Source organism: Bubalus bubalis, chromosome 21, assembly GCF_019923935.1.
Source record: "Bubalus bubalis isolate 160015118507 breed Murrah chromosome 21, NDDB_SH_1, whole genome shotgun sequence".
Classification (NCBI taxonomy): domain Eukaryota; kingdom Metazoa; phylum Chordata; class Mammalia; order Artiodactyla; family Bovidae; genus Bubalus; species Bubalus bubalis.
Genome location: NC_059177.1, coordinates 17,187,931 through 17,210,678, shown reverse-complemented (window position 1 = coordinate 17,210,678; position 22,748 = coordinate 17,187,931). Strand labels below are relative to the sequence as shown.

General features: G+C 37.3%; 1 protein-coding gene across 2 annotated transcripts; it reads left to right on the top strand.

Moving 5' to 3' along the window:
* Positions 1 to 18,522, top strand: THUMPD3 (THUMP domain containing 3). 2 transcript variants are annotated; one of them, XM_006070756.4, is made up of 10 exons: positions 1 to 158; positions 1,600 to 1,888; positions 2,939 to 3,016; positions 8,291 to 8,767; positions 10,808 to 10,938; positions 13,690 to 13,759; positions 16,071 to 16,186; positions 17,185 to 17,295; positions 18,057 to 18,180; positions 18,355 to 18,522. In XM_006070756.4, exons 2-10 carry the CDS (start codon positions 1,634 to 1,636, stop codon positions 18,502 to 18,504), a joined length of 1,512 nt encoding a protein of 503 aa, XP_006070818.1. In that variant the 5' UTR covers positions 1 to 158; positions 1,600 to 1,633; the 3' UTR covers positions 18,505 to 18,522. The 2 variants fall into 2 exon arrangements, with proteins under 2 accessions (XP_006070818.1, XP_025128262.1); XM_025272477.3 differs by lacking the exon at positions 1 to 158 and adding an exon at positions 201 to 474.
* Positions 18,523 to 22,748: the final 4,226 nt, after the last annotated feature.

Below are 22,748 nucleotides of genomic sequence, written 5' to 3'. Positions count from 1 at the left end.
CCCTGCTCGGAGCCGTTATGGCCGCGCTACCAGACTTCCGTTTCCGGGTCACCGAGGCGGCTTCCGGTAGCGAGACCGGGGCGCGCTAGGCCGGCGGGGTCCAGGAGCCGGAAGGGTCTGCACTGACGGCCGGTTGACCGGACGCTGGGAGTGGCCAGGTGGGGCGCCGCTGACCCTCGGCAGGGAGGAGTGACCTTCGTCTTCCGACCCGGACGGGCACTGGCTGCATTTCACCCCGATCTGCAGTGGATCCCTTCTAATTCCCTCTCCCTGGACTTCACGTGCTCCCAGGGATTCCTGTGATTAGGGCCCTTCGGGTGGGAGTCGGGAGACGTGGGTTTCATTCCCGCCTGCGCCACCGGTTGGCATTCTGACCTTGGCTGGATACGCCCTTCCGTGGGCTTCCGCTCCCTTATTTAGTGATTGTGAGCTCCTTAATGGCAGGAACAATGGGCTTCCCTGTTGACTCAGCTGGTAATGAATCCGCCTGCAATGCGGGGAGACCCGGGTTTGATCCCTGGGTTGGGAAGATCCCCTGGTGAAGGGATCGGCTACCCACTCCAGTATTCTGGCCTGGAGAGTCCATGGGGGTTGCAAAGAGTCGGAAACGACTGAGCGACTTTCACTAATGGCAGGAACGGACTTTTATTTGTGTTAGACAGTGTCGCCTGTCCCGGGTACAGAATAGGGACAGTGTAGAAACTCTGCGTCTGCTTAAGTTGTTTTGGATCCCGAAACTGAAAATCTGGCGAGAACTTTTGATCTTCACCTACCAGCTCTCTAGTCCTTTCTAGTCCACCCTGCCTCGCACCGTACCAAATGCTCAGATAAAGGAAATTTCGCTTACAGTTAGTTTCAGATAGTTCACAGATCTCTACTGATGCCCATTCATGTATCTCAGAGCCTGTCCTGTCCTAGGCATTCAAATATTTGTAATCACAAGACAGTAGATGTTCAGTTAATTATTTTTGTAAATGCATGAATCACTATCCATTTCAAAGAGGAAGATATACATCCTTAATTAGCAAGTAGGAACTGGCAGTAGTATGCCATTCTTGCATAAGTCTTTTAATAACCCTACGAGAGAGCCATTATTCATTTCCCATTTGGCAGGTGGGGCAATAGAGGCAATGGAAAATAAACTTATTTTAGGTCATTCAACTTTTGAATGTCCAGGACAAGAATTCAAACCCAGGTCTGAAATTCCAAAGCCCCCTGTTCTTAACTACTAGCTGAAGAAGGATTAAATGTGGAAATATTTTAAAATGTGATCTAGCAACCTCTGTTTTGAGATTAACTTCTGTAGTTATGTGATGACTATCAAGATGGGTGATCTCAAACCAAAAGTTGCATGCTGTGGAAAGACTTATCTGTCTACATTTCTTCCATAGTATCTGTGTTGCTTTTTTAATAATACTGTATTTTAAATCCTCCACTTTGACCCATGTTATTCAGTCCTTATAACTTTGGTGAATACTGATTTGGTTATGTTGGATTGTTCTGCTAGACCTCCAAATTAGATATTTTTAATTATAGTTGAAGTAAGAGGTGATAATGTTTGGGCATTATTTCTTTTTCTTTTCTGTACTACTTTTAAAGGGACTATATTCAGAATCTTGGAAGCACTGCCAATATGTCTGATGTTCAAGAAGCCACTAACCAGCTCCTGGATGTGAATCTTCATGAAAACCAGATGTTTATACAAGTGACTGCAAGTGGCCCCAGAAGTGAGTCTGAGCATCTCCAAGTCACTATTGGTGCCACTGTGCCTACTGGTTTTGAGCAAACAGCTGCAGATGAAGTGAGAGAGAAATTGGGGTCATCATGCAAAATCAGCAAAGACCGGGGAAAGATATATTTTGACATTTCAGTGGACAGTCTGGCTCAGGTTTGAATGAAGCAATATTTAAAATGGCTTTCTAAATAGATGGTTTTATGTTTACTTTCTTAGTTTACAGACCTCTCTGGAATCCTTACTGCTTTTCTTTGCTCTGCCCTATATCAGGTGATTTTAAAGTATTCCTGCATTTTCTGTTGGGTACTGATTTGTAAGTTTGCTTTATTTATTTATTTATTTTTCTTTTAGAATTGATCCTAATATTTCCTGAGGATCAATTCACCAGAAAAAATCCTGTGAGACTCAGGAAGAAATTCTTAGTATCTGTTATTCCTCTTAGAATTTATTTACTTTGGCATGTAGCTGAAATTTAGACTTCAGTATTGAAGCATAAAGGGAGAGATTTTTCTTTCTATCTGTGTCAAATTTATTCATGCTCAAAAGTAATTAGGATCACTGAAAGTGAGAAGTGAAGGTCAGCAAACCGCCATCCATCTAGAGTAAACACTAAGCTGTATCTCATTACCACATAAGCAACATGGGGCCAGGGATTATTGCCTGTGTTTTGGGGGTTTTTTTGGTCAACATTTCCCAAGCTCTTAGTATCTGGCATATAATAGACTCTGTATTTTTCATCCAGTGTTTAGTTAATAACCTCAGCAGCTTTGTAAAGATAGGCACTATCATTATCCTCATTAATCATTAAGCTTAATAATAGGTAATTTGCGCAAGGTTACTTAGCTAATAATCACCAAGCTGGAGATCAGACCCTACACAGTATACCCCAGAGAGCCGTGAGGGCAGAATAAAGCCCCATTTCACTGCTTCATCTTTTCCTTCTGTCCTAACTCTGTTGCCCACAGAATACTTCTAGCTTCTAGTCTTCCATCTGTCTTTTTTCCTTTTCTGTAGGGGAATAGAACCTGATGGGTAGCCGAAAAGATGGGAGGGTAGGGAAATGGGAAAAATTTTAAATACAAATTATATGTATTAGCTGCTTTAAAATCTTTGTATCTAATTTTTATATTTAAATGTTGATAGTTTATGCACTTCAAAAGCTTGCCCAGAATTTGTCTCTTAACATTTTTTTTCCCTACCCAGGTTCATTGTCTGAGATCAGTTGATAATTTATTTGTGGTTGTTCAGGAGTTTAAGGATTACCAGTTCAAAGAAACAAAGGTAAGCTTTCCTAAACATGGAAGCTAATTTTGAGCCATCTTCCCAAAGAGATTATTTCCACTTTTCATATTCTGTGTATCATTTAGCATTGCTGCTTCTTTTATGATAATAGAATATTGGGAGGCTTTTACAGTAAAATCCAGAGATTTGTTGATAATCCATTTTCAAAAGTTGCTTTTAAAAATAATTATTGCAGGGTGTGGGGAATGGGTGAAGGAAGTCAACAGATACAAATTTCCAGTTATAAGAGAACTGAACATGGTGACTGTAGTTAGTAATACTGTACTGCACAGTTTCCAGTTGCTCAGATAGTAGATCTTAAGAGTTGTCATCACCAGAAAACTGTATGGTAACAGATGTTAACTAGACTTGTTGTGGTGATCATTTTCCAGGGTAAAGAAATACTGAGTCATTTTGTATATACCTGAGACTAAAATTATATGTTAATTATATCCCATTGTCTTTTAAAGGGGGAAGAATAACAGAACAAAGAAATAAAAATCAATATTGAAAAACAAAAACTTAACAAGAAATAGAACAAATGATTTGACTTTCTGACAAAAGAAAGGCACCTTAGATGAGCTTTGCTGAAATATATGGATTCAAATAGAATTGTTTCCAGGCTGTGAAGCAAAGAGCAGGCATCAGTTTGTGTCATCTACCAATAACACTTTCTCTCACCATTCTGTTTTTTGCCCTGCTTTCTTCTCTAACTTGTTTTTTGCAATAAAGCCAAAGCAATATCTAAATACTCCTTCAGTTGTTAGGACAACAGCTTTGTTCCTAACGTATTTAGCATCAGATTCCTAAACATTGAGATGCTGCCTAAGCTGAAGGCTGAAAATAGATCACAGTCCGGCTTTAGTATTTTTCCACATTGCTTTTTAAAGGTCTCATTTCCAGAGTCAAATGCTTGAAAACCTTTTTCTTTCAGTTTTATTGCCTATATTAGAAATAATCTTTTTTAAAACTATGATGTGCTGCATGATTGTCTAATTTTTATTTATTGGTAACAGGTTGATTTCCAAAACATCATTCAGAAACCAGTCAAACTGATATGAACCCACAACCTAGAAAAAAACAGATCGAAAATAATTCAGACTGCAAATAGATGATAATTTTATTAACTAAAAATGTAACTTTTAACACTAGTTTTATAACCCTTCAGCCTTCTAACGGGCATTGCCAACCAAATCATATCTACAAAATTAGTAAATAACAGGCAGGCTGCTGACAATCTTTGCTCTTAAGTATTTCAAAATTTTAATAGCTGATTCTATACATGAATAAATGTTGACATATTTTTAAAATATGTGTCCATCTTAAATTCTTGCCTCTAACCTACTAGGGTATTATTAATAATATTTTCTTAAATTGCCATGTTTTTGCCATCTTGGAATTTGTATTATTTGGGGTATTCTTGATCTCTCTAATTGGAGGTGAATTTGGTATTATGGAGCCATGTTTCCAGAGCTGCCTTCTAAGTAACTGCAAAGCAGGTTACTGATAGAAGTTCCAGAAGAAAACAGCAAGAATTAAAGTAGATTTTCAGATCTCTGCAAGAGCAACTTCTGTTGCATGTGACCGTGAAAAATTGTTAAGCCCTTTGTGGACTTGAGTTGCAACATGCCTCCAGTAGAACTTTGTTTTGTTTGGCTTCTAGTTTTCATTCTATTGACCATCAGTTTTTTCCTTTGTTGCATTATACTTTCGCATGTCTATAAAAACCTGTTAGTTTAAGCATCCTAATGGGTTCTGTATTTTTAAATACTCAGATGATATCATTAATTCTATTAGCTTTTTTATTAACTAATTTTTTTAAAAGGGTAACACCTGTGATTTAAATTGTTTAGCCAGTTTATATATTTATTTAGAACAAAATTGTAAAGATTGAAAAGATATACAGTGAAACATGTTCCTCTGTCTTCATACTATCCATTTCCCTTCTTGAAGGCAACAGTTATTACCAATTTCTTAGATATTCTTCAAGAGATATTTTAATATGTATATTTTTTTTGGCATATTTACACAAATGGAAGTATACTGTACATACTGTTCTGTTCTGTGTTTTTACTTGTCATCTTGGAGATCACACCACTATCATTGTTGGATTTGACTGCATCACAATTTAATCAGTCCCATTTTAGGACATTAGGATTGTCCACACTCTCGTCATTACAGTGGTGCAATGAACATCCTGCATATATCCATGTACATGTTCAGTCTGAGGATCATTTTTCTGTTTGATAAGTTTATCCCATTGATGTTTATTGATATGACAGAAATGTGTGGTCTTGATTCTGTCATGTTTATGTTACACACATTTAGCTTTTTAAAAATTTATGTGTTTGCTTTTTCCACGTGCATGTGTTTTAAAATATTTGGAAAGTTTGTGATCTCTCTGTAGCTGTTAACTTTTATAAATACAACTTAATCTACTGTTTACACAGTATTTCTTGAATCTCTACTAAGAGCAGTGGTGAAGTTGGCATATTTTCCACGTCTCTCCTTCCTCCCTTTCATCCTCCAGTTTTATAATTTTTCTTGGTGCTGACCCATATGCCTTTAAATCCTTTGAGTATACTTTAAAAAACATTAGCTTTAATTTCTATCCTTTGACCTCAGAGTACAAGAGAAGAAGATATCAGTGTGCTTAAATTACTTGCCATGTTCTGTTAACCTTTCCCTTCAAGGATACATCCCTTTGTAGCATTTACATTCTGTTTTGCTGTCATAATCCCTATGTTTGTTTTTGTTTTAGTCTTTTCGTTAAATTGATTATAGGCACACTGCTTGTCTTTTTGTTACAGGTTTATCTCTTGGATGGCATGAGTTCAGAAATGTTTGTCTTTCTCCTCTATTCTTGATTAATAGTTTGGGTTTAAAATTAGGAGTCATGCTCTCCTTCCTTAAGAATATCATAGACATTGTTCATTTTCTTCTAGCGTGAAATGTTGCCATGGAAAAATCTGAAGCCACCCTGTTATTTCCCCCCCTTATTTGTTGCTTTCTTTTTATTTCTGCTTGATGCCCAGATGATTTTTTTTTCAATCTTTGAAGTCACTGGAATATGTCTCCTTGTTGATAATTCCTAGTTAGGACATGTCAAGCTATAGAGCAAATCATATCCATTTATATTTAAGTTTTCTTGAATTATTTTTTTAATATGTTTTATTTTAAATCCCTTTATCAGGGATAAACCAATTATACATATATAGGATCTCTTTGGACTGTCTTTGATGTTTTCTGTTGTTCTCTCTAGTCCTTTTAAAAATTTTTGCTCATTTTTACTGTATTTGCTTTGTTTCCTTCACATCCCTTACTGTATTTTCATCAGTGGCTTTCATAAGTGGTGCTTTCAATATGGTCTTCATTTTTGCAATGGTTTTGTTTTCTCATTCAACTTTTTCTTTGAACTCTGCAAGCTCCTGTTTCATCTTCTTCTGGCAGCTCCCCTCATCTTTTTCCTGCTTTTATATCTCTTCTTTGAGCTCTTATGTTGCAGAAGTATTTCCTTATTAGATTTTTTTGATGTCATGTCAACATATCTCATCATGGATTTCAGTTGCTTTGTGTCAGTATCTTTCTGGTCACTGGTTGTTTTCTGCTGTTTGTTTTTCTGTCCCTTGCCTCCTTTTTTCCATTCATGTAAGTCTGGTGCTAATAAGTTTTGATAATTGCTTATCCTTGAATGAGGGAGTTCCTTCTTGATGGGAGATTCAGGAACTGTTCCAGGCCAGCAAGAAATCCCCCTGATTCACTGTGAAGTTCCTTCTGGCAAAAGGTTGTGGGTGAATGAGTTCTCCTTTTCCTTCTTTTTTTAAATAGCTTTATTGAGGTATAATTTCCATACCATTTACTGAGTTCTTTTAACCATTCTTTCTCCCTAGCTGGAAAGATTCAGGAACTTTAAGGTTATTTACTATACAGAGTATTTCTGCACATCTCTATTCTTTCTCTCCAGCAAATAGAGCCAGTCTCTGAGATTCCTTTTTCAGCCTCCATTTCTCTCCTCTGCTGCCTTTGGAAACAAATAAGATTCAGGGAAGCTCCCTCTTGGTGCACACTCTTCTTCCCTGCTTTTCCAGAGAATTTATTTGTTCCTCCTTTGCAGACTGCTCGCCCCTTTGCCTGAGATGTGTAGGTATCCTTCCTCAGGTGTCTTCCTACACCTCTGCTTGAGCTTCCCTGTACTCAGGAATTCTTATGTTAGAATTCTTATTTTCTGGTTCTAGATTAACAGATACCATGTAGATTCTATTACTACTGAGTTGGTGTTTCTGTTGTTCTTTTTCTTGTTGTTGTTGTTTTTTTTTTTTTTCTTTTTGGCCATGCCATATGGCATGTGGGATCTTAGTTCCCTAACCAAGGACTGAACCTGCACCCCCTACACTGGAAGCTCAGAGTCTTAACCTCTGGACCACCAGGGAAGTCCCTGCATTTACCTTCTGAGAGGAGCCTTGGTAATGAACCTAATAACTTTAGATGATGCTAAGTTATGTAAAGAAAATAAAACGAGAAGAGAGTGACTTGAGAGTAGAGCAGGTCTCTCAGAAGATGTGCTTTTTAAATTGCTGTTGAATAATGAGAAGGGAGCCAGCAGTGCCGAGAGGCTATGTGAAGCACATACCTTCACATGTGAAGCAGAGCTGGGAAGCTTGGGAGAGATGATCCTGACATGATACAAGAAAAGAAACATAGACAGGAGTTGGGTTATTTGGGCTTTTTAGGGAATTTAAATGTGGGGGGATGTAATAAGCTGTTGAGGTACTTTACACATGATCAGATTTACTTTTTTCACAGATGACTGTAGATACTATTTAGATACTGGATAGATACCTTTTTAATTTTTAAAGTTTGGGTTTTTTCTTTTCAAAAATAGTATGTATACACAGCCACAAAATTAAATAGGAAGTCAGTCATTGAGAGGTCTGCTGCCCTCCCATGTCTCATCCACCCACTTCCCCTCCCTGGAGGTAACCACTGTTAATAGTTCTCATTTGCTTACATTTTAATCTAGAAGCCCAGCTTGTGACCTACCATTCTATCTTGTATTATTCTGTAGTGGCCTTAATTTGTATAAATCTAAATATTCTCAATTAAGACTTTAATTTCCTCAGTTACAGGCATTATATTATTTACTCTTTTGTCCTATACTCCTGCCACCCCCAACAGTGGTTAATGTAGTCCATAGGCAAAGTAGGAGTTTATTTGTTCAATTAAAGTGTTAAGAAATGAATGAAATTAATGGATTTCATTCTCTGTCTTTTATAGGAAGAAGTTCTAAAGGATTTTGAGGAATTGGCTGGGAAGCTTCCATGGTCAGACCCTTTAAAAATATGGAAAATTAACACATGTTTCAAGAAAAAAAAAACAAAGCGCAGAAAGATAAATCCGAATTCAAGTAAACAGAAGATTGATAATGGACGAGGAGACACAACAGTTGAGAAGGATGTTAAAAAAGAGTTAACTAACAGTGTCTCAGATTCACAGATCTCAGACTGTTATGAAAATCCAGCCATCAAAGAGGAGGTATCAACATCAATAGGTGATGATTTGACATCTTGCAAAGATAAGACTGAGGAAAACTCAAAAGAAGAAGCTGATCCGGAAGTGCTGAAGTTTAGAGTCACATGCAACAGGGCAGGAGAGAAACACTGCTTTTCCTCAAATGAGGCAGCAAGAGATTTTGGGGGTGCTGTTCAAGATTATTTTAAATGGAAGGCTGATATGACCAACTTTGATGTGGAGGTAAGTGCATGTTCTTACTGTGATGATTCAAGAAGGTTGTCATAACAAATTTGTAGAATTTTCAAGACTTAAGTCTTATGGACAATTAAACTGAGGTCACAAAGTTAATGGGGTATCATTAATAAGAGTATGAGCAATGGAGACAGAGCCAAATCCAGATTTGTACTCCATAACTGTGTAGCTTTGGACAGGATATTCTGTCTGAGCTTCCATTTCGAACTGCAGCCAATAACACTTCATACCTATATGTCCTAAAGGTTAAATGAGATTATGCTTTTGAAGTATCTGGAGTGATACCTGGTCTATACTTCATGCGCAGTAGGTGGGGGAGCTATTGAGACTTGAGTTTTCTAATTTCTAACCTAGTGCTTTTTCTAACATGGTGTGGACACATTCAGATTATAAAATTCAAAAGAATTAAAGTAACTGTTTTGTTGTTGTGTGTCTTGGTTGCAGACTTTGCTACTGAAGTAGAGTATATTTTTAAAACAAACCTTGACCTTCTAAAATGAGGACATCATTGCTAACACTCATCCTGGAGCCGGCTCTCCTCTTTCTTAAATTGCGCTATATTCCCAAGCTCAGATCCTCCTTTTTAACATGCTCACTCTCCTTGGTCTCAGTCTTCTGCTATATGGGTGATTCCATGTGGGCCATACTGACTAATCTTTCCATCTCCAACGGTTTAAAGGCCTCTAGCAGCTGATGTTTTTACTGTTGCTTTAGGGACACTTGAATCCGGGGCAAGTTGTTATTCTTGTTATTTTTGCACATCAAATTGGAAGAACAATTCCTCATTCCTTTTTCCTTGTAACAGCTGTTATGATGATGAACAGGCTGACTAGAACAGTGATGTCCAGAGTTAGCAAAAGGGCTCAGAGGACAGATTCAGGAGCTGTACTACCTGGGTTTATTTATTTATATTATTTGGCTGTGCTGGCTCTTAGTTGCAGCATGTGGGGTCTTTGGTTGTGACATGTGAACTCTTAGTTGCAGCATGCAGGATCTAGTTCCCTGACCAGGAGTGGAGCCCGGGCCCCCTGCCTTGGGAGCGCAGAGTCTTAGCCTCTGGACCACCAAGAAAGTCCCACTACCTGGGTTTAAATCCCAGTTTATGAGCTGTATGACTTTGGGCAAGTAAAAGTGACCTCTTTCTGTCTTAATTTCCTTATCTATAAGAGGAGGAGGATAATATCTAGCTCAGAGGGGGTAAATATGAAATGAGGTAACAAATATAAAGTGTGTAGAACAGTGGTTTGCATAGAGCCAGGTGTTAACTATTGCTGTTGAGATCATGATGAGGAAATTTGAGGTGGAAGATGGGAGAACTCATTTTTCTTTTATTTGAATAGTTTATATTTAACTGTGTGTTAGAAAAACTATAACTAGGACCAAATAAATTTTTTCACAGGCATTACTTATGAGTCAAATTTTTTTAAAGTACTAAGAAAATAATAGGTGTTAAGCATATGTGGCCTGGCATTAACAGTTGGTTAATCTAAATGAAGGGTATAGTTAAGAGTTCATTGTGCCAGTATTCTTCTAAGCATTTCTATATGTTTGGAATTTTTTCCCCCAAAGTTAAAAAATTTTTAAATGAATTTTAGAAGCCTGGAAACCTTCAAAATATGTTTCTCTTATAAAAATCAGAGGAAATCTGGTTATACCTAACTTGTGAAAACAGTGAATCGAAAGGAGAATAAAATAATTCTAAAATAGTATATACTGAAATGATTTCCTTTATATGAACCTCAAGAAAAAATAATTTATCATGATAGTGGTCAGATTAATGACAGTCTGGGATGGGTACTGACTTAGAGGGCAAGAAAAACTATCTTTTGCTGGGTGGTGGTTACACAGCATGTACATGCAAAAATTCACTGCACTACATACTTAAGATTTGTGCATTTTACTGTATGCAAGGGATACCTCAGTAATAAAGTAACAGAAATTAATTAAGCCTCAAATTTTAAAATCTTAGTAATAAGTATAACTTGAACTCTCTTAAAGCTATTTTATTCTGTCTTATTTTATTTGTAGGTTCTTTTGAACATCCATGATAATGAAGTTGTTGTGGGCATTGCGTTGACAGAGGAGAGTCTCCACCGAAGAAATATCACACATTTTGGACCCACAACTCTTAGATCTACTCTTGCTTATGGGATGCTCAGGTAGGACAATGAGTTAGCCTTGTAGTTTCAAGGGACACTTGGCTTTGAATTTTCCCTTCAAAATCTTTTGTGAGGTACTGTGTTAGAATCTAGTAGATAAAGAACAGGATAAAATGTTAAAGATCTCTTTCTTTGTATCCAATGTTGATTCCTTGAGATTCTGAAAAGATCACATAATTAATATCTCAATTTTCTTGATTTAAAATGAGAATGATAGTTTCCATCTGCCTTTTGAATGTAGTTGTCACATTTCTGTTTAGAAAGGATATATTCCATGTTGAGAAATAGAACAAATTTTGTTCTGTTTCATTTCTGTGCAGTGAAGCAGATGGATAGCAGTGATTTCATAAATGTGTATAATGTATAAATGAACACGGAGAGCTTTTACTTATATGTTAAAATTCTATACTCACAGAAACCCAGGAATCATCCTGGAATTTTCTACTTTTCAAAGAACAAAACGGCTTGCTTTCTTCTTTGCCTGTTCCCCTTTGACTGGGTGTTTCTTTCCACCACTAGGACAAGATGTCTTCCCTAGGTTTCTGTTTGCCAGACTGCAAAATGGGTTTGATGTGAGACTTAAAGGATTATGAGTGAGGAATAAATGCAGAAACAGATGCAAAATACCTGTTACATACAGTACCTGGCATACCTGGTAGTTAATTCTATTTCCTTGTCTTCCAATCTTTGCTTCCTCTTTTCCCCTGCTCATCCTTGGAATCCTAGTTCAACACAATTGGAACCTGTCAATTCAATGACAACAGTAGGAAAACTGGGCCCATTTGATTAAGGAAGAGCTCCTAGTCATCATTCATTTAACAAACATTTATTATCTACTAAAGGCATTATGGTAGGAGCCAGGAATATAGAGAATTATGGGTGCAACTGTTAGAAACCTAAATAAGCTAGTTTAAGATTTAAAAAAGTGATGATTGTGTGGGAGTGGGAATTAATAGCAAAATACTGAGATGTCTTGGGGAACCCACAGAAAAACTGAAAGCCATGTCTTAAGAAAAGTAGGATCCTGGTCTTAGAGAAAACCACCAGAAACCTAGACAGTCACTTTTATCTCCCCTGGGAGCTCATGGGCTCTTGGCTCTACTTATCTCTATAAATGGCTCCCGCTCATCTAAATTTATATGTTTCCAATTTTAAATAAACAGGGTTTCTAGCTCTTTGTTCCCAACAGTTAGAAGAAGAGAGAATCTGATTGACAGTTTCAGTCATGTGTTTACTCAGACCCAGCAACAGTGGATGGGAGTACAGAGTAGCTTACTCCCAAGAGGGTTGCCAAGGATTCTGTTGCTCTGTGTTTTTAGGGGCAGGAATGGGGAAGTAGAGCTGGACAGTTCAGTTCAGTTCACTTGCTCAGTGGTGTCAGACTCTTTGCAACCCCATGGCTTCCCTGTCCATCACCTACTCCCAGTGCCTACTCAAACTCCTATCCATTGAGTCGGTGATGCCATCCAATCATCTCATCCTCTGTCGTCCCCTTCTCCTCCTGCCTTCAATCTTTCCCAGCATCAGGGTCTTTTCCAACGAGTCGGTTCTTCGCATCAGGTGGCCGAAGTATTGGAGTTTCAGCTTCAGCATCAGTCCTTCCAATGAATATTCAGGACTGATTTCCTTCAGGATTGACTGGTTGGATCTCCTTGCAGTCCAGAACTGTGGTGTTGGAGAAGACTCTTGAAAGCTGGATAGGTGTTACAATAAGAATCCAATATTAAAGCAACTATGGTGGTTTAGTTGCTAAGTTGTGTCCGACTCTTGCGACCCCATGGACTGTAACCTGCCAGGCTCCTCTGTTCATGGGATTCTCCAGGCAAGAACATTGGAGTGGGTAGCCTTTCCCTTCTCCAGGGGATCTTCCCAACCCAGGCATCAAACCCGAGTGTCCTGCATTGCAGGCAGATTCTTTATCAACTATAAAGCAACTATACTCCAATATAAATTAATTTGAAAAAGGAGTCCAGTGTTAGTCCTCAGGAATCTCAGTTTTGTGAGGGAGAACCATAATAGAATGTGGAAAGAATAGTAGGACAAAAGAAGGAAAGAAGAACTCTGTCACCTGTCTGAGGAGATATTTCATAGAGTAACATTTAAGCCACTAACAGTAATGCCTCTAATTCTGACTCTGTCACCTATTAGCTTTGCATCCACAGATGGATGGGTTTGCGTCAGCTTATCTTTAACTGAGAATAATAATAGTAACCTATCTCACAAGGCTGTTAAAAGGATTAAAAGAGATAATGCATGCAAAGAACTTAATTCCATGCCTGGCAAATACTAAGAGCTGAAAACTAAAGTAGTTATTTTAATAGCAACCTTTATTGTCCTTAAAAGTAATTAGGAAAGGAATCCTGAATGAGTAATTGCCAGTAAACTTGTATTGATACATGTTGTACTTGACACGTTTGAGTTTTCAATGTAACAACACAAGTTTATATACAGAATAACAGGTATTTTCTAAAAGCTTATGTACATACACACACATGAAAAGATCTACAAGCCAAATTCCATTCAAAGTGAAATAGAGATTTTGGACGATAGAGGACTTTTAGTTATGTGTAATTTTTTTTAAGTGCGAGGCTATAGACTCAACATATAGTTACAAATTTATCTTTAAAATAAATACTGATTGTTGTTTCTTCAGGCTGGCATAACAGACCTGTGATCTGACAGCATCAGGAATAGTTATTGTGAGTGTCTTGGCTGTTGACATCTGTTCACATAGGCTGTTTTCTTCTCTAGGCTCTGTGCACCTCAGCCCACTGATATAATAGTTGATCCGATGTGTGGAACGGGGGCAATACCAATTGAGGTAATAACTTTCCTTTAGCTTTTAGATAAGAAAGTGATGCATCCAGAATGTTCTAGAACTAATGGGTAATGACCAAGGTTAAGTCCATGGACCCAAGATTTGAGTGAATTACACTAGTAAAGCTGGGACTTTTGTGATAACGATGTAGCCACTTATTATAAATAGCCAAGGACTAGGTTTTAGATTAGAAGTCATGTTTATTCACTGGATTACAGAGAAGGCTGAGAATTACAAACTGATGCGTCCCATTTCTGTAGACAAACGGGTAGACTTGAACAGAAAAGGTAATTGAAGGCACAAGCATAAACTGGAAGAGGGCATTTAATCTCTATAAAGTGAGATTATGTTTCTTAATCCACTTAGGTTCTTGAGGGAGTAAGTATAGTAGTATGATGGGGAAACCTAGGAACATTATTTCGATTTTTTAGGACGTTTAGCAAGGTTACGAAGTTTAAAAAAAAAAAATACCATCACATTGAGAGGACTCAAAAACTACCTAAAGCAAAGCAAGGAATGGAAAGGCATTTTCTAAGTGGAGAGCATTTAACAGGAGAGTTTGCTTGAATCATTGTTATTGAATCAGTATTATCTAAACTTTTATAATTGAGAAGAGGGCACTCCCAGTAAAATTGCTTAAACTTGTGAAACATAGCAAGTTCCTTAAATATAGTGTATGTAAAGCCAAGGGGAAGAAACTTCAAGGAGATACCACAGATTCTGAGTGAGCAGAAACTGGACACATGAACAAATCCAAAGCAACCTACAAAGGGAAAAATAATCCAGAGTGCACTTAGGAAAGGACATCTGCCACCTGGGAATTAGGATCCCAGAAGGAAATCACAGTAGTCCAGATGATTGCTGTTTTCTGCTAGTATCAACTAGAGAAATTTACTCTGGCTCAGGAGCCACACAGAGGAAAATCCGTTGTTGTCGCAAAAAATTCTGGAAACAAAGCAGAGTGCTCTCCAGCTTTGAACCATGATGTGAATGTTGTCTGGAATAGCAGTGAAGGTCAATACATGTCAAGAAATACACAACTAGAGCTAGAGACAGTCCAGAAGAGCCCCTGGCACCGCTGATAGAAAGAAAATGTTTGAGGCCCTTCCATGTAGGGGTAGACCTGAGAATGTCAATGTAGAAGAACCTAGGCTGATATATGATCCAAAGAATGAAATTATGAAAGGAATTTACAGGTTATAGAGACAGTTTGTTCACCAAAGTCTAAAATATTTAATTTAGAATACTCCCTTTAAAACTTGGAAGTACTACAAAACCTTTGTCTTTCAGGAGCTGAAAATCTACATAAATAGGTTTAGAAGAAAAAATGAATATTGGGCAATCAGAAATCTTACCTGAGGCTTTCATCAAAGTCTTCATCCTCCTCCCAACATCACCCTTCTCCATTACCCTCAAGGGTCTGGGCAAAAGAAAAAGCTGTGAAGCACTGTGTCCATGGATGAGGGGGTATTACTGTTTACCAAGAAAGAGGTGCTGTTATTCATCCCTAAACCGAGGGCAGAACTGTTGTGCTTTCATGTCAGAAGCCTGTTAATCTGCACAGAACATTGTTCATGCCCAGGGCAGTGTGCCACCTCACTGCACAAATAATACGAAAAGCTCAGGGTTTATGTTCTGTTGACATATTTTAAACTTACAAAATCCTTTCAAGAATATAGTGGTTATCATTCAAAAGCCCATATAATGAAGATTACACTTCATTTAAATTCTTAAGTATTCGTTTCTCAGATTATATAAAAATCCCATAATCACAAAAGGGTATAGGTTAGTCAGTTTGATTTGATTAACTTTTTCAAAGTACATTTAAAGTCTGCAAGGCCTCCTGTGTGGTAGAGAGTACTGGGTGAAGGATTAAATAACATACCAGACCTATCCTTAAGGAGTTCCCAGGTTTGTTGAGGAGCAGATAGGTACAGAAGTATGAAAAAGGGAGAAAGTACAGTGTGCAGATATATGTACAAAGTGCTTTTGGAGAGGCAAATGAGACAGGTTGGAGAGCTGGGGTGGACATCAGAGGGCATGACGTTTGAGCTGGGACTTCAAAGATGAGTGAGAGTTGAGCAAACAGAAAGAACAGGAGGATGTTTCAAGCAAGGGAAGTAGCAATGTTGACAGCATGCAGTGTTTTGCCACTTTAGAAAAGCATTGGATTATTGACTTGGATTGTCTTGAATATTGACAAGTGGTTGAAATGATTTTACCTTTAATCATTTTGGGGTTTTCTTTTTTTTTTTTTTTTTTTTTTTTTGCAGTTTGCTAATTCTGTTTTAATAAATACTCTTTTGTCTTTTAGGGGGCTACAGAATGGTCTAACTGTTATCATATTGCTGGTGATAATAATCCATTGGCTGTGAATAGAGCTGCAAATAACATCTCATCTTTATTGACCAAGATCCAAGTTAAAGAAGGGTAAAAATTTAAAAGATTTTGTAGCATCACTTAGATAATCAAATTTCATATTGGCTTTATGAATTAATACAACCAGTGCATTGTGACATTATAACCAAATATACATACTGAGAGACTCCATTTAAAGTTGACTGAAACTAATTTATATTTTTAAAATATTTTAACTATAATTTCCTTTACCCTAATGCAACTATTTAAATTTCTGTCTTCCTTCTTATTCCTATATCTTCTTTTCCACATAGAAGAATTACATAGATTCATTTTAATTTTGTAAGTTTTCCATCATGCATGCAGCCATCTAGCTGGGGACTTAACAGAGGCACAAGCGATCTTGTCTCTGGAAATGTCTTATTCAGTAGGTAATGTAGTTTGGAGAAGGCACCCCATGCAGGGGTGAGAGAAGGGGCCTTAGCCGTCCTCCCAGGTCTCAGGGAAGAGGAAGATGGCAGTGGTGCCCTTTTGTCTGAAACTTAACTGAATACAAACAAGGAATTCAATCTTGTGCTAAATGTTACAGGAATTAGAGAAATCCAGGGGGAAAAGTCACCTAATACCAAATATTTGCCTGTCCCACCCATATAATCTTTAATGTCTTCTTATTGGAATGCTTCAGGACCACTTTTGATGATTTCATAGTCTTGCAGGACCACGTGTATCCCAATATTTGATTCATTCAGACTCATAAGTCATTTTTTCATTTCAAAATCTATTCTTATAAAACAAGTACATATTAAAATATTAATATTTTCTTATGCAATTAAAGTTGAAAATCAGTCTTAATTTCTAAATTTACTTGTTCTTACATATTATCATTATAAATGTTTTAGCTTATGATCTGTGCTTTCCACATACATGCTACCTTAAACATTTTTACTAAGTTGCAGATGTTGTCACTGATTTCATTTTAATTTTTGGATACTGTATCAGTCTCTTGAGAAGTCTTTTTTTAATTTCATTCTTCAGGATATGTTGAAGCACCTTTTCTTTTGTCCCCACAGCAAACTGCCCTTGGCCTTGCCCATAGATACTATTCAGTGGGATATCTGCAACCTGCCACTAAGAACTGGCTCTGTAGACATTATTGTAACAGACATGCCATTTGGAAAAAGGTGAGACTTCTAAAAAATGAGTTTTACTTTCATTTGTTATTATATTAGTACCCACATATCTTCTAAATCTGTTGTATTTTCTTTTGAGCTTATTCTGTCAGAAATCGATTTCTTTTAGGAGACTTAGGTTTTTACTTCCTTTAACAGTATGATAGATTCACCCATTTTGTTTCTTCTGAGAACTCAGAAGTGTATTAACTACACTTTGATCCTGACCATCACAGGAGGTTCATCCACTTTGTAGCCCACTGTTGAATTACATTAATACTTCAGAGAAAGGTTGAGAAAAATCTCAGGATGTTTTTTAATCACTGGTTTATGTGGCTTCCCCAGTGTTTCAGCTAGTAAAGAACCTGCCTGCCAATGAAGGAGATGCAGGTTGGATCCCTGGGTCGGGAAGATCCCCTGGAAAAAGAAATGGCAACCCGCTCCAGTAGTCCCATTGTGCTGTAGACTCCGACACCACTGAGCATACATGCATTTTGGTTTATATAACTGCTTATACTAAGACAACCTATATTAACTATTATAGTTGTCAGTTTCTTTTACCCTTAACCAGTTCATCCCATTCAAGATTCTAAGCAATTTACTAGTCTGATCATTTAATTGACACATAAATGGCAAAGCTGTGGTTTTAAAAGGCAACTTTTTTCATACTTCAGCATTTTCTTATTGCAATGAATTTTTAAGAACTTCTCATATACAGTCCTAGCTACTTACCTTTTGCAAAAGTAAGTGACTTATTCGACCTCCTGTTATAGGATGGGCTCCAAGAAGAGAAACTGGAACCTTTATCCAGCTTGCCTGCGGGAGATGAGCCGTGTCTGCAGACCAGGGACAGGCCGAGCTGTACTACTGACTCAGGACAAGAAATGCTTTGCCAAGGTGCTCTATGTTAGCGCAAAACCTCAGCCTGTGACAAACTTGGGACCTTTTTAATTAGACTTGGGGATATTTGAGTCGGATGTATTTTCTCTTCTCCCAGTGTTTTTTACTAAGACCTCTGGGTGGTAGAGAAGCAGTTATCAGCTAATTACTTTTCTTTTTGTGTATACACAGGCATTATCTGGAATGGGACACCTATGGCGGAAGGTGCATACTGTTTGGGTTAACATAGGGGGTCTTCATGCTGCAGTTTATCTCCTGAAACGTACACCTCAAAGTTTTGTTCATCCTTCAGAACAAGATGGAGAAAGATGTCCTTGGTAATACAAAGATTGAAAATGATTACTAATATCTGCGCTTCCTGACACTGAAAATATCAGCACAAAGAACTTGCTTTAAGAGAAAAAACAGTATTAATCAAAGATTTGGTATAAATCTCTTCACCATAGTTAGGAAAAGGTATAAATGGAATAAGTCTTACAAGAAAGTAGAGCTTTTCTTTGGCACTGTTTGAAAGGGGTAGTTGAGCAATTAGTACTTTTCTTAAAAGGCTCTAAAGATGCTAAGCCTACTAAAATGCTCCAGGATTTGGGTTTAGAACATTTTCAGGCTTTGTAACAGCTCCTGTTTTCCACTGTAGGTAGAAAGCTACTCTGGCCTCATGGAAAGGCAGAGAGCCTAATCAGAGCATGAGGTTACATTTCATTGCCTGTGCAGCTTTGCTGTTTAGTTGCTCAAGTTTTTTACATTAGTTTCTAAAAATGAAGCGTTATTATGCTTTGTAAAATAGTGTTTGTTCCATGACAAGCTAAATCTTATATAAGTCTAAGACTTATAGTTTATTATCTGCCTTAAAATTTATAACATTAGTGAATAAGATTAACACATTAATCTGAAGATAGACACTCCTATTTGTAAATAGCAGCAAATGCAATGGTAAATGAAAGAAGGGACCAACAAGCCATATTTAAAGAAATTTTATTTTTTTCTTTCAGTACACAGAGGTGATGCTTTTCAAAATCAGACATAAACCTGTCAAAAGTATTTTTGTTGGCTTTTCTAAAGGACTAGATAACTGATGAATTAACAACTTCACGCAAGTCCTTCTGTTATTTTTCTCAGTCACTCTGCTGTGCCGTGCTTAGTTGCTCAGTCATGTCTGACTCTGACCCCATCAACTGTAGCCCTTCCAGACTCCTCTGTCCATGGGGATTCTCCAGGTTCCATGCCCTCCTCCAGGGGATCTTCACGACCCAGGAATTGAACCAGAGACTCCTGCATTGCAGGTGGATTCTTTACCAGCTGAGCTACCATATATGCTTTTCTAGTTGCAGAAAGTCCTTCCCAAAACAGTGGAAAATGAAATAACCTAAAAATTAAGTCTTATGAAACCAGTGCTTCCCTGGGACAGATCAGATGTGGAGTTTTATGTGTGATTCTGTATTCAGTTTATTTTGGAGTTTCTGGCTACATGCAGCTTAGATTTTTCAGTGCCATATTAGTTACATAAGAGTGCTATTCATAATTAACTTTTGATGTCTCATCTAGAATAAAAGGACAGCGTTTATTTCCTTTGAAAGAAAAGTTCAGATTAGCAGCGTAATCCATAGTCCTTGTATGGTTTCTCTCTGATGTACCTCCCATTTGAGTATGAATTGGAAATGAGACATTGATAAGGGTCTTATATCCTAGACTGGAGTTTCTACCATCATCAGAATGCACAGTTGCACTACTATAGGTTCAACATAAAATCTTTCACCTCACAAAATAAACTGTTCAAACCGTTTAAAACTGTTAGTCTGCAGTCCACAGGACTAGAGTTCAAGGAACATGTCTGTTTTCTTTGCTGCTTACCAAGTGCCTGACAGACACATTTACCTACCAGCATGGACATTTAATATCTGTTGAACATAACAGACATTTTTGCATATTGGCTGTTCTTGAGTATATCAAATTTGTGCCAGATCTATCATAGCTTTAGTCCTATTAAATACCATTATAAAAACATGAACAGATTGGTTTAAGATGATATAAGTATGTAGTGAACACTGTAATGGTTCGTCCTCTTCCTCCCTAGTATTGTTTTGTAATCTGGGGACAGGAACAGGAAATGTGCTACGTGAGGGACTCAGGAAAGCTGAGAATGAGTTATACATGACACTGCCACCTACTAGTTGTGTGATCTTGGTTTTTAACTTTTGAAGTGGGCCTGCTGCACCATGGTAATGTGAAAAGATGGGGAAGGTAATCTTAATAATCTGAACAAAAAAGACTTGAGGTAACCGACCAGACATTCAATATATTTTAGAGGGGGGGGAGAGAAATAACAGACACTGAGACAGATTTTTTTAGTTTAATGAAAGGAAAGGAAGATGGTTATCTCTCAGACTGACAATGTACTAGTGGCTAGAGAGAGAAACATTTGTTTAAACATTTCTTTTCAAATGGTAGTAAGACTTTTAGAAAATTTTAGATTCTTAACATACCAATGTCAGACATGGTTCAAGTCTGCACTACAAGGACTGTAAAGTGAAAAAAAAGGAAGTATTTTAAAATGTCTATCAAATGCCTAAAGTACATTAATGCCCACAAGTGTGTATTATTAGTGAGTTAGGCAGAGAAAAGCCTTTTCCAAGTTCAGGTGAAGTGTTATGTAAGAATATAAAGTTTGAAAATTCTAGGACAAAAAATCAAATTATTATACCTTGGTTACATTTTTAAGTTCAAGAGAAACTCTCCTGTACCAAATTTTTAAATGTGCACAATGTGGAAAAAACTATAAGAAGCTTGCTATATCAACCCTCATACCTTTGTCCTAAGGCTAACACATATACCCATCAGTTATGAAGTAACAACTGTTTAATTATATATTCCATGATCAAAGAAATTTTTACTGGAAAGGAAGATGGTGTTTTTGTTTTCCCCAAGCCCAAGTTTTGAATTTCCAACTATCTACTGTTACTTGCCCTTTCTCTGTATGTCCTACTTTAAACTCAACATGAACCTCTTTCCCCACTAAAGCCTGCTCCCTGTCCTAGCATGCCCATCCTCCCAGGAATCCACATTTAACTCTGGGAGCCACTGTAAACTACACTGACATATTCAACAGGTATGAATGTTTATATATATACACTATGCTATAGCATGTTTCTTCTCAGGAACCCTTTACATTCTTAAAAATTCAGGGCCCCAAGTAGGTTTCTTTACCAGTATCTTACCATATTAGATTAAAAGGAGAAAAAAAGATTTCAGTAACAAATAACATTTTCATAGAAGAAACTATTTTCCACAAAGACTGGCAATGTTGTGTATTTTTGTAATTCAGTTCTCTGAAATCTCTGCCTTAAGAGAAGGCGCTATTAGAAGCTGGATTTTTACCTCCTGCATTCAGTTGGTTGAAATGTTACTTATTTGCAATTTTGTTATTTTATGTATTGCCCATGTAGAAATGACTGGCTCACCTTAGTTATAGAAATATTCCAAGTGTTGGCCCAGCTTATTACATAGTAGCTAAAATCATTACATTAAAAAAACACTAAGTACCGAAAAGATGTCAAGCTCCTTTAAGTTTTCCAAAAGTTCCACTTTTCACTTCCAAATTTGAAATTTCATCATTGATACCTGCTGTCAGTTGTTTTCCCTGAAAAAAAGCTCACCTCCATCATACTCAGAAAAATGTCTGCCAAACAGCCAACTCTACAAAAATTTGACAGTCATTCTTTTGAGTAAAATTGGTGTTCTAAGAAAACAGGAGCTAATTCAGCATGCAGTTCAATTGCGTATTTTTTCTTGAGACAACCAGAGTACTTGAGCATGTAGCAGAAGCACCACAAGTAAACTTTCCATTTCATAACGTAGGTTTTTGGCCCAGATTTAAATAAATAAATTTACTGTTTTCACAAGGACATCATTAAATGAAACATGAAACTCTGACCACTACACTGCAAATGGGTGGCAGTAAAGAATGACTGCTAGTTTGGTGCCACTGTATTTTGCCAAATGCTGGCAGTTTTAACCACCTTTGCTTTTCAACATGAGTGAAAATATCAGAATAAACAGATTTTAAAGTTATTCAACACTTTGTCTCAGGAAATGTTGTGTTTATTGTGCAGCACGTAGGACAGTCTGACGCTGCTGCTTGCACAGCCATGTTTGTAGATTCATCCACTGTAAGGCGTTAAGTATATTTCTACGGATGAGATATTCACACACTTCATTCATGTCTGACCACAAATCTTACACTGCATTGTTAAAGAGTAGCATTACCATGATTTCTTATTTTTCATCCCACACATATTCAGGAGCATCAGCTATCTGTAAAGTTTCTCTACTACCATGTATGTACGTTCCTTCAGCCAATGCCATATAGTAACTTGTCCTTTAATATACTTCAGTAGATTTTTATTATAGTTTTTTTGGAATCGATTCTCCCTCAAACCACTGTGAAATATTAATCTTTTTAGCATTTTCAGACATAGATGGTATAGTTGTGGGTTGAACATGTAGTCTTACAACCAGTCTTTTAAGCCAATGATTCATTCTTAAATAAGAAAAATATAAATTGATTT

Bases quoted from the DNA above. Each gene is read 5' to 3' on its own strand.
- THUMPD3 (XM_006070756.4), top strand. From the start codon at position 1,634: ATGTCTGATGTTCAAGAAGCCACTAACCAGCTCCTGGATGTGAATCTT. The intron at 3,017-8,290 runs GTAAGCTTTCCT...TGTCTTTTATAG, and splicing joins ACCAGTTCAAAGAAACAAAG to GAAGAAGTTCTAAAGGATTT. The intron at 13,760-16,070 runs GTAATAACTTTC...TTTGTCTTTTAG, and splicing joins CGGGGGCAATACCAATTGAG to GGGGCTACAGAATGGTCTAA.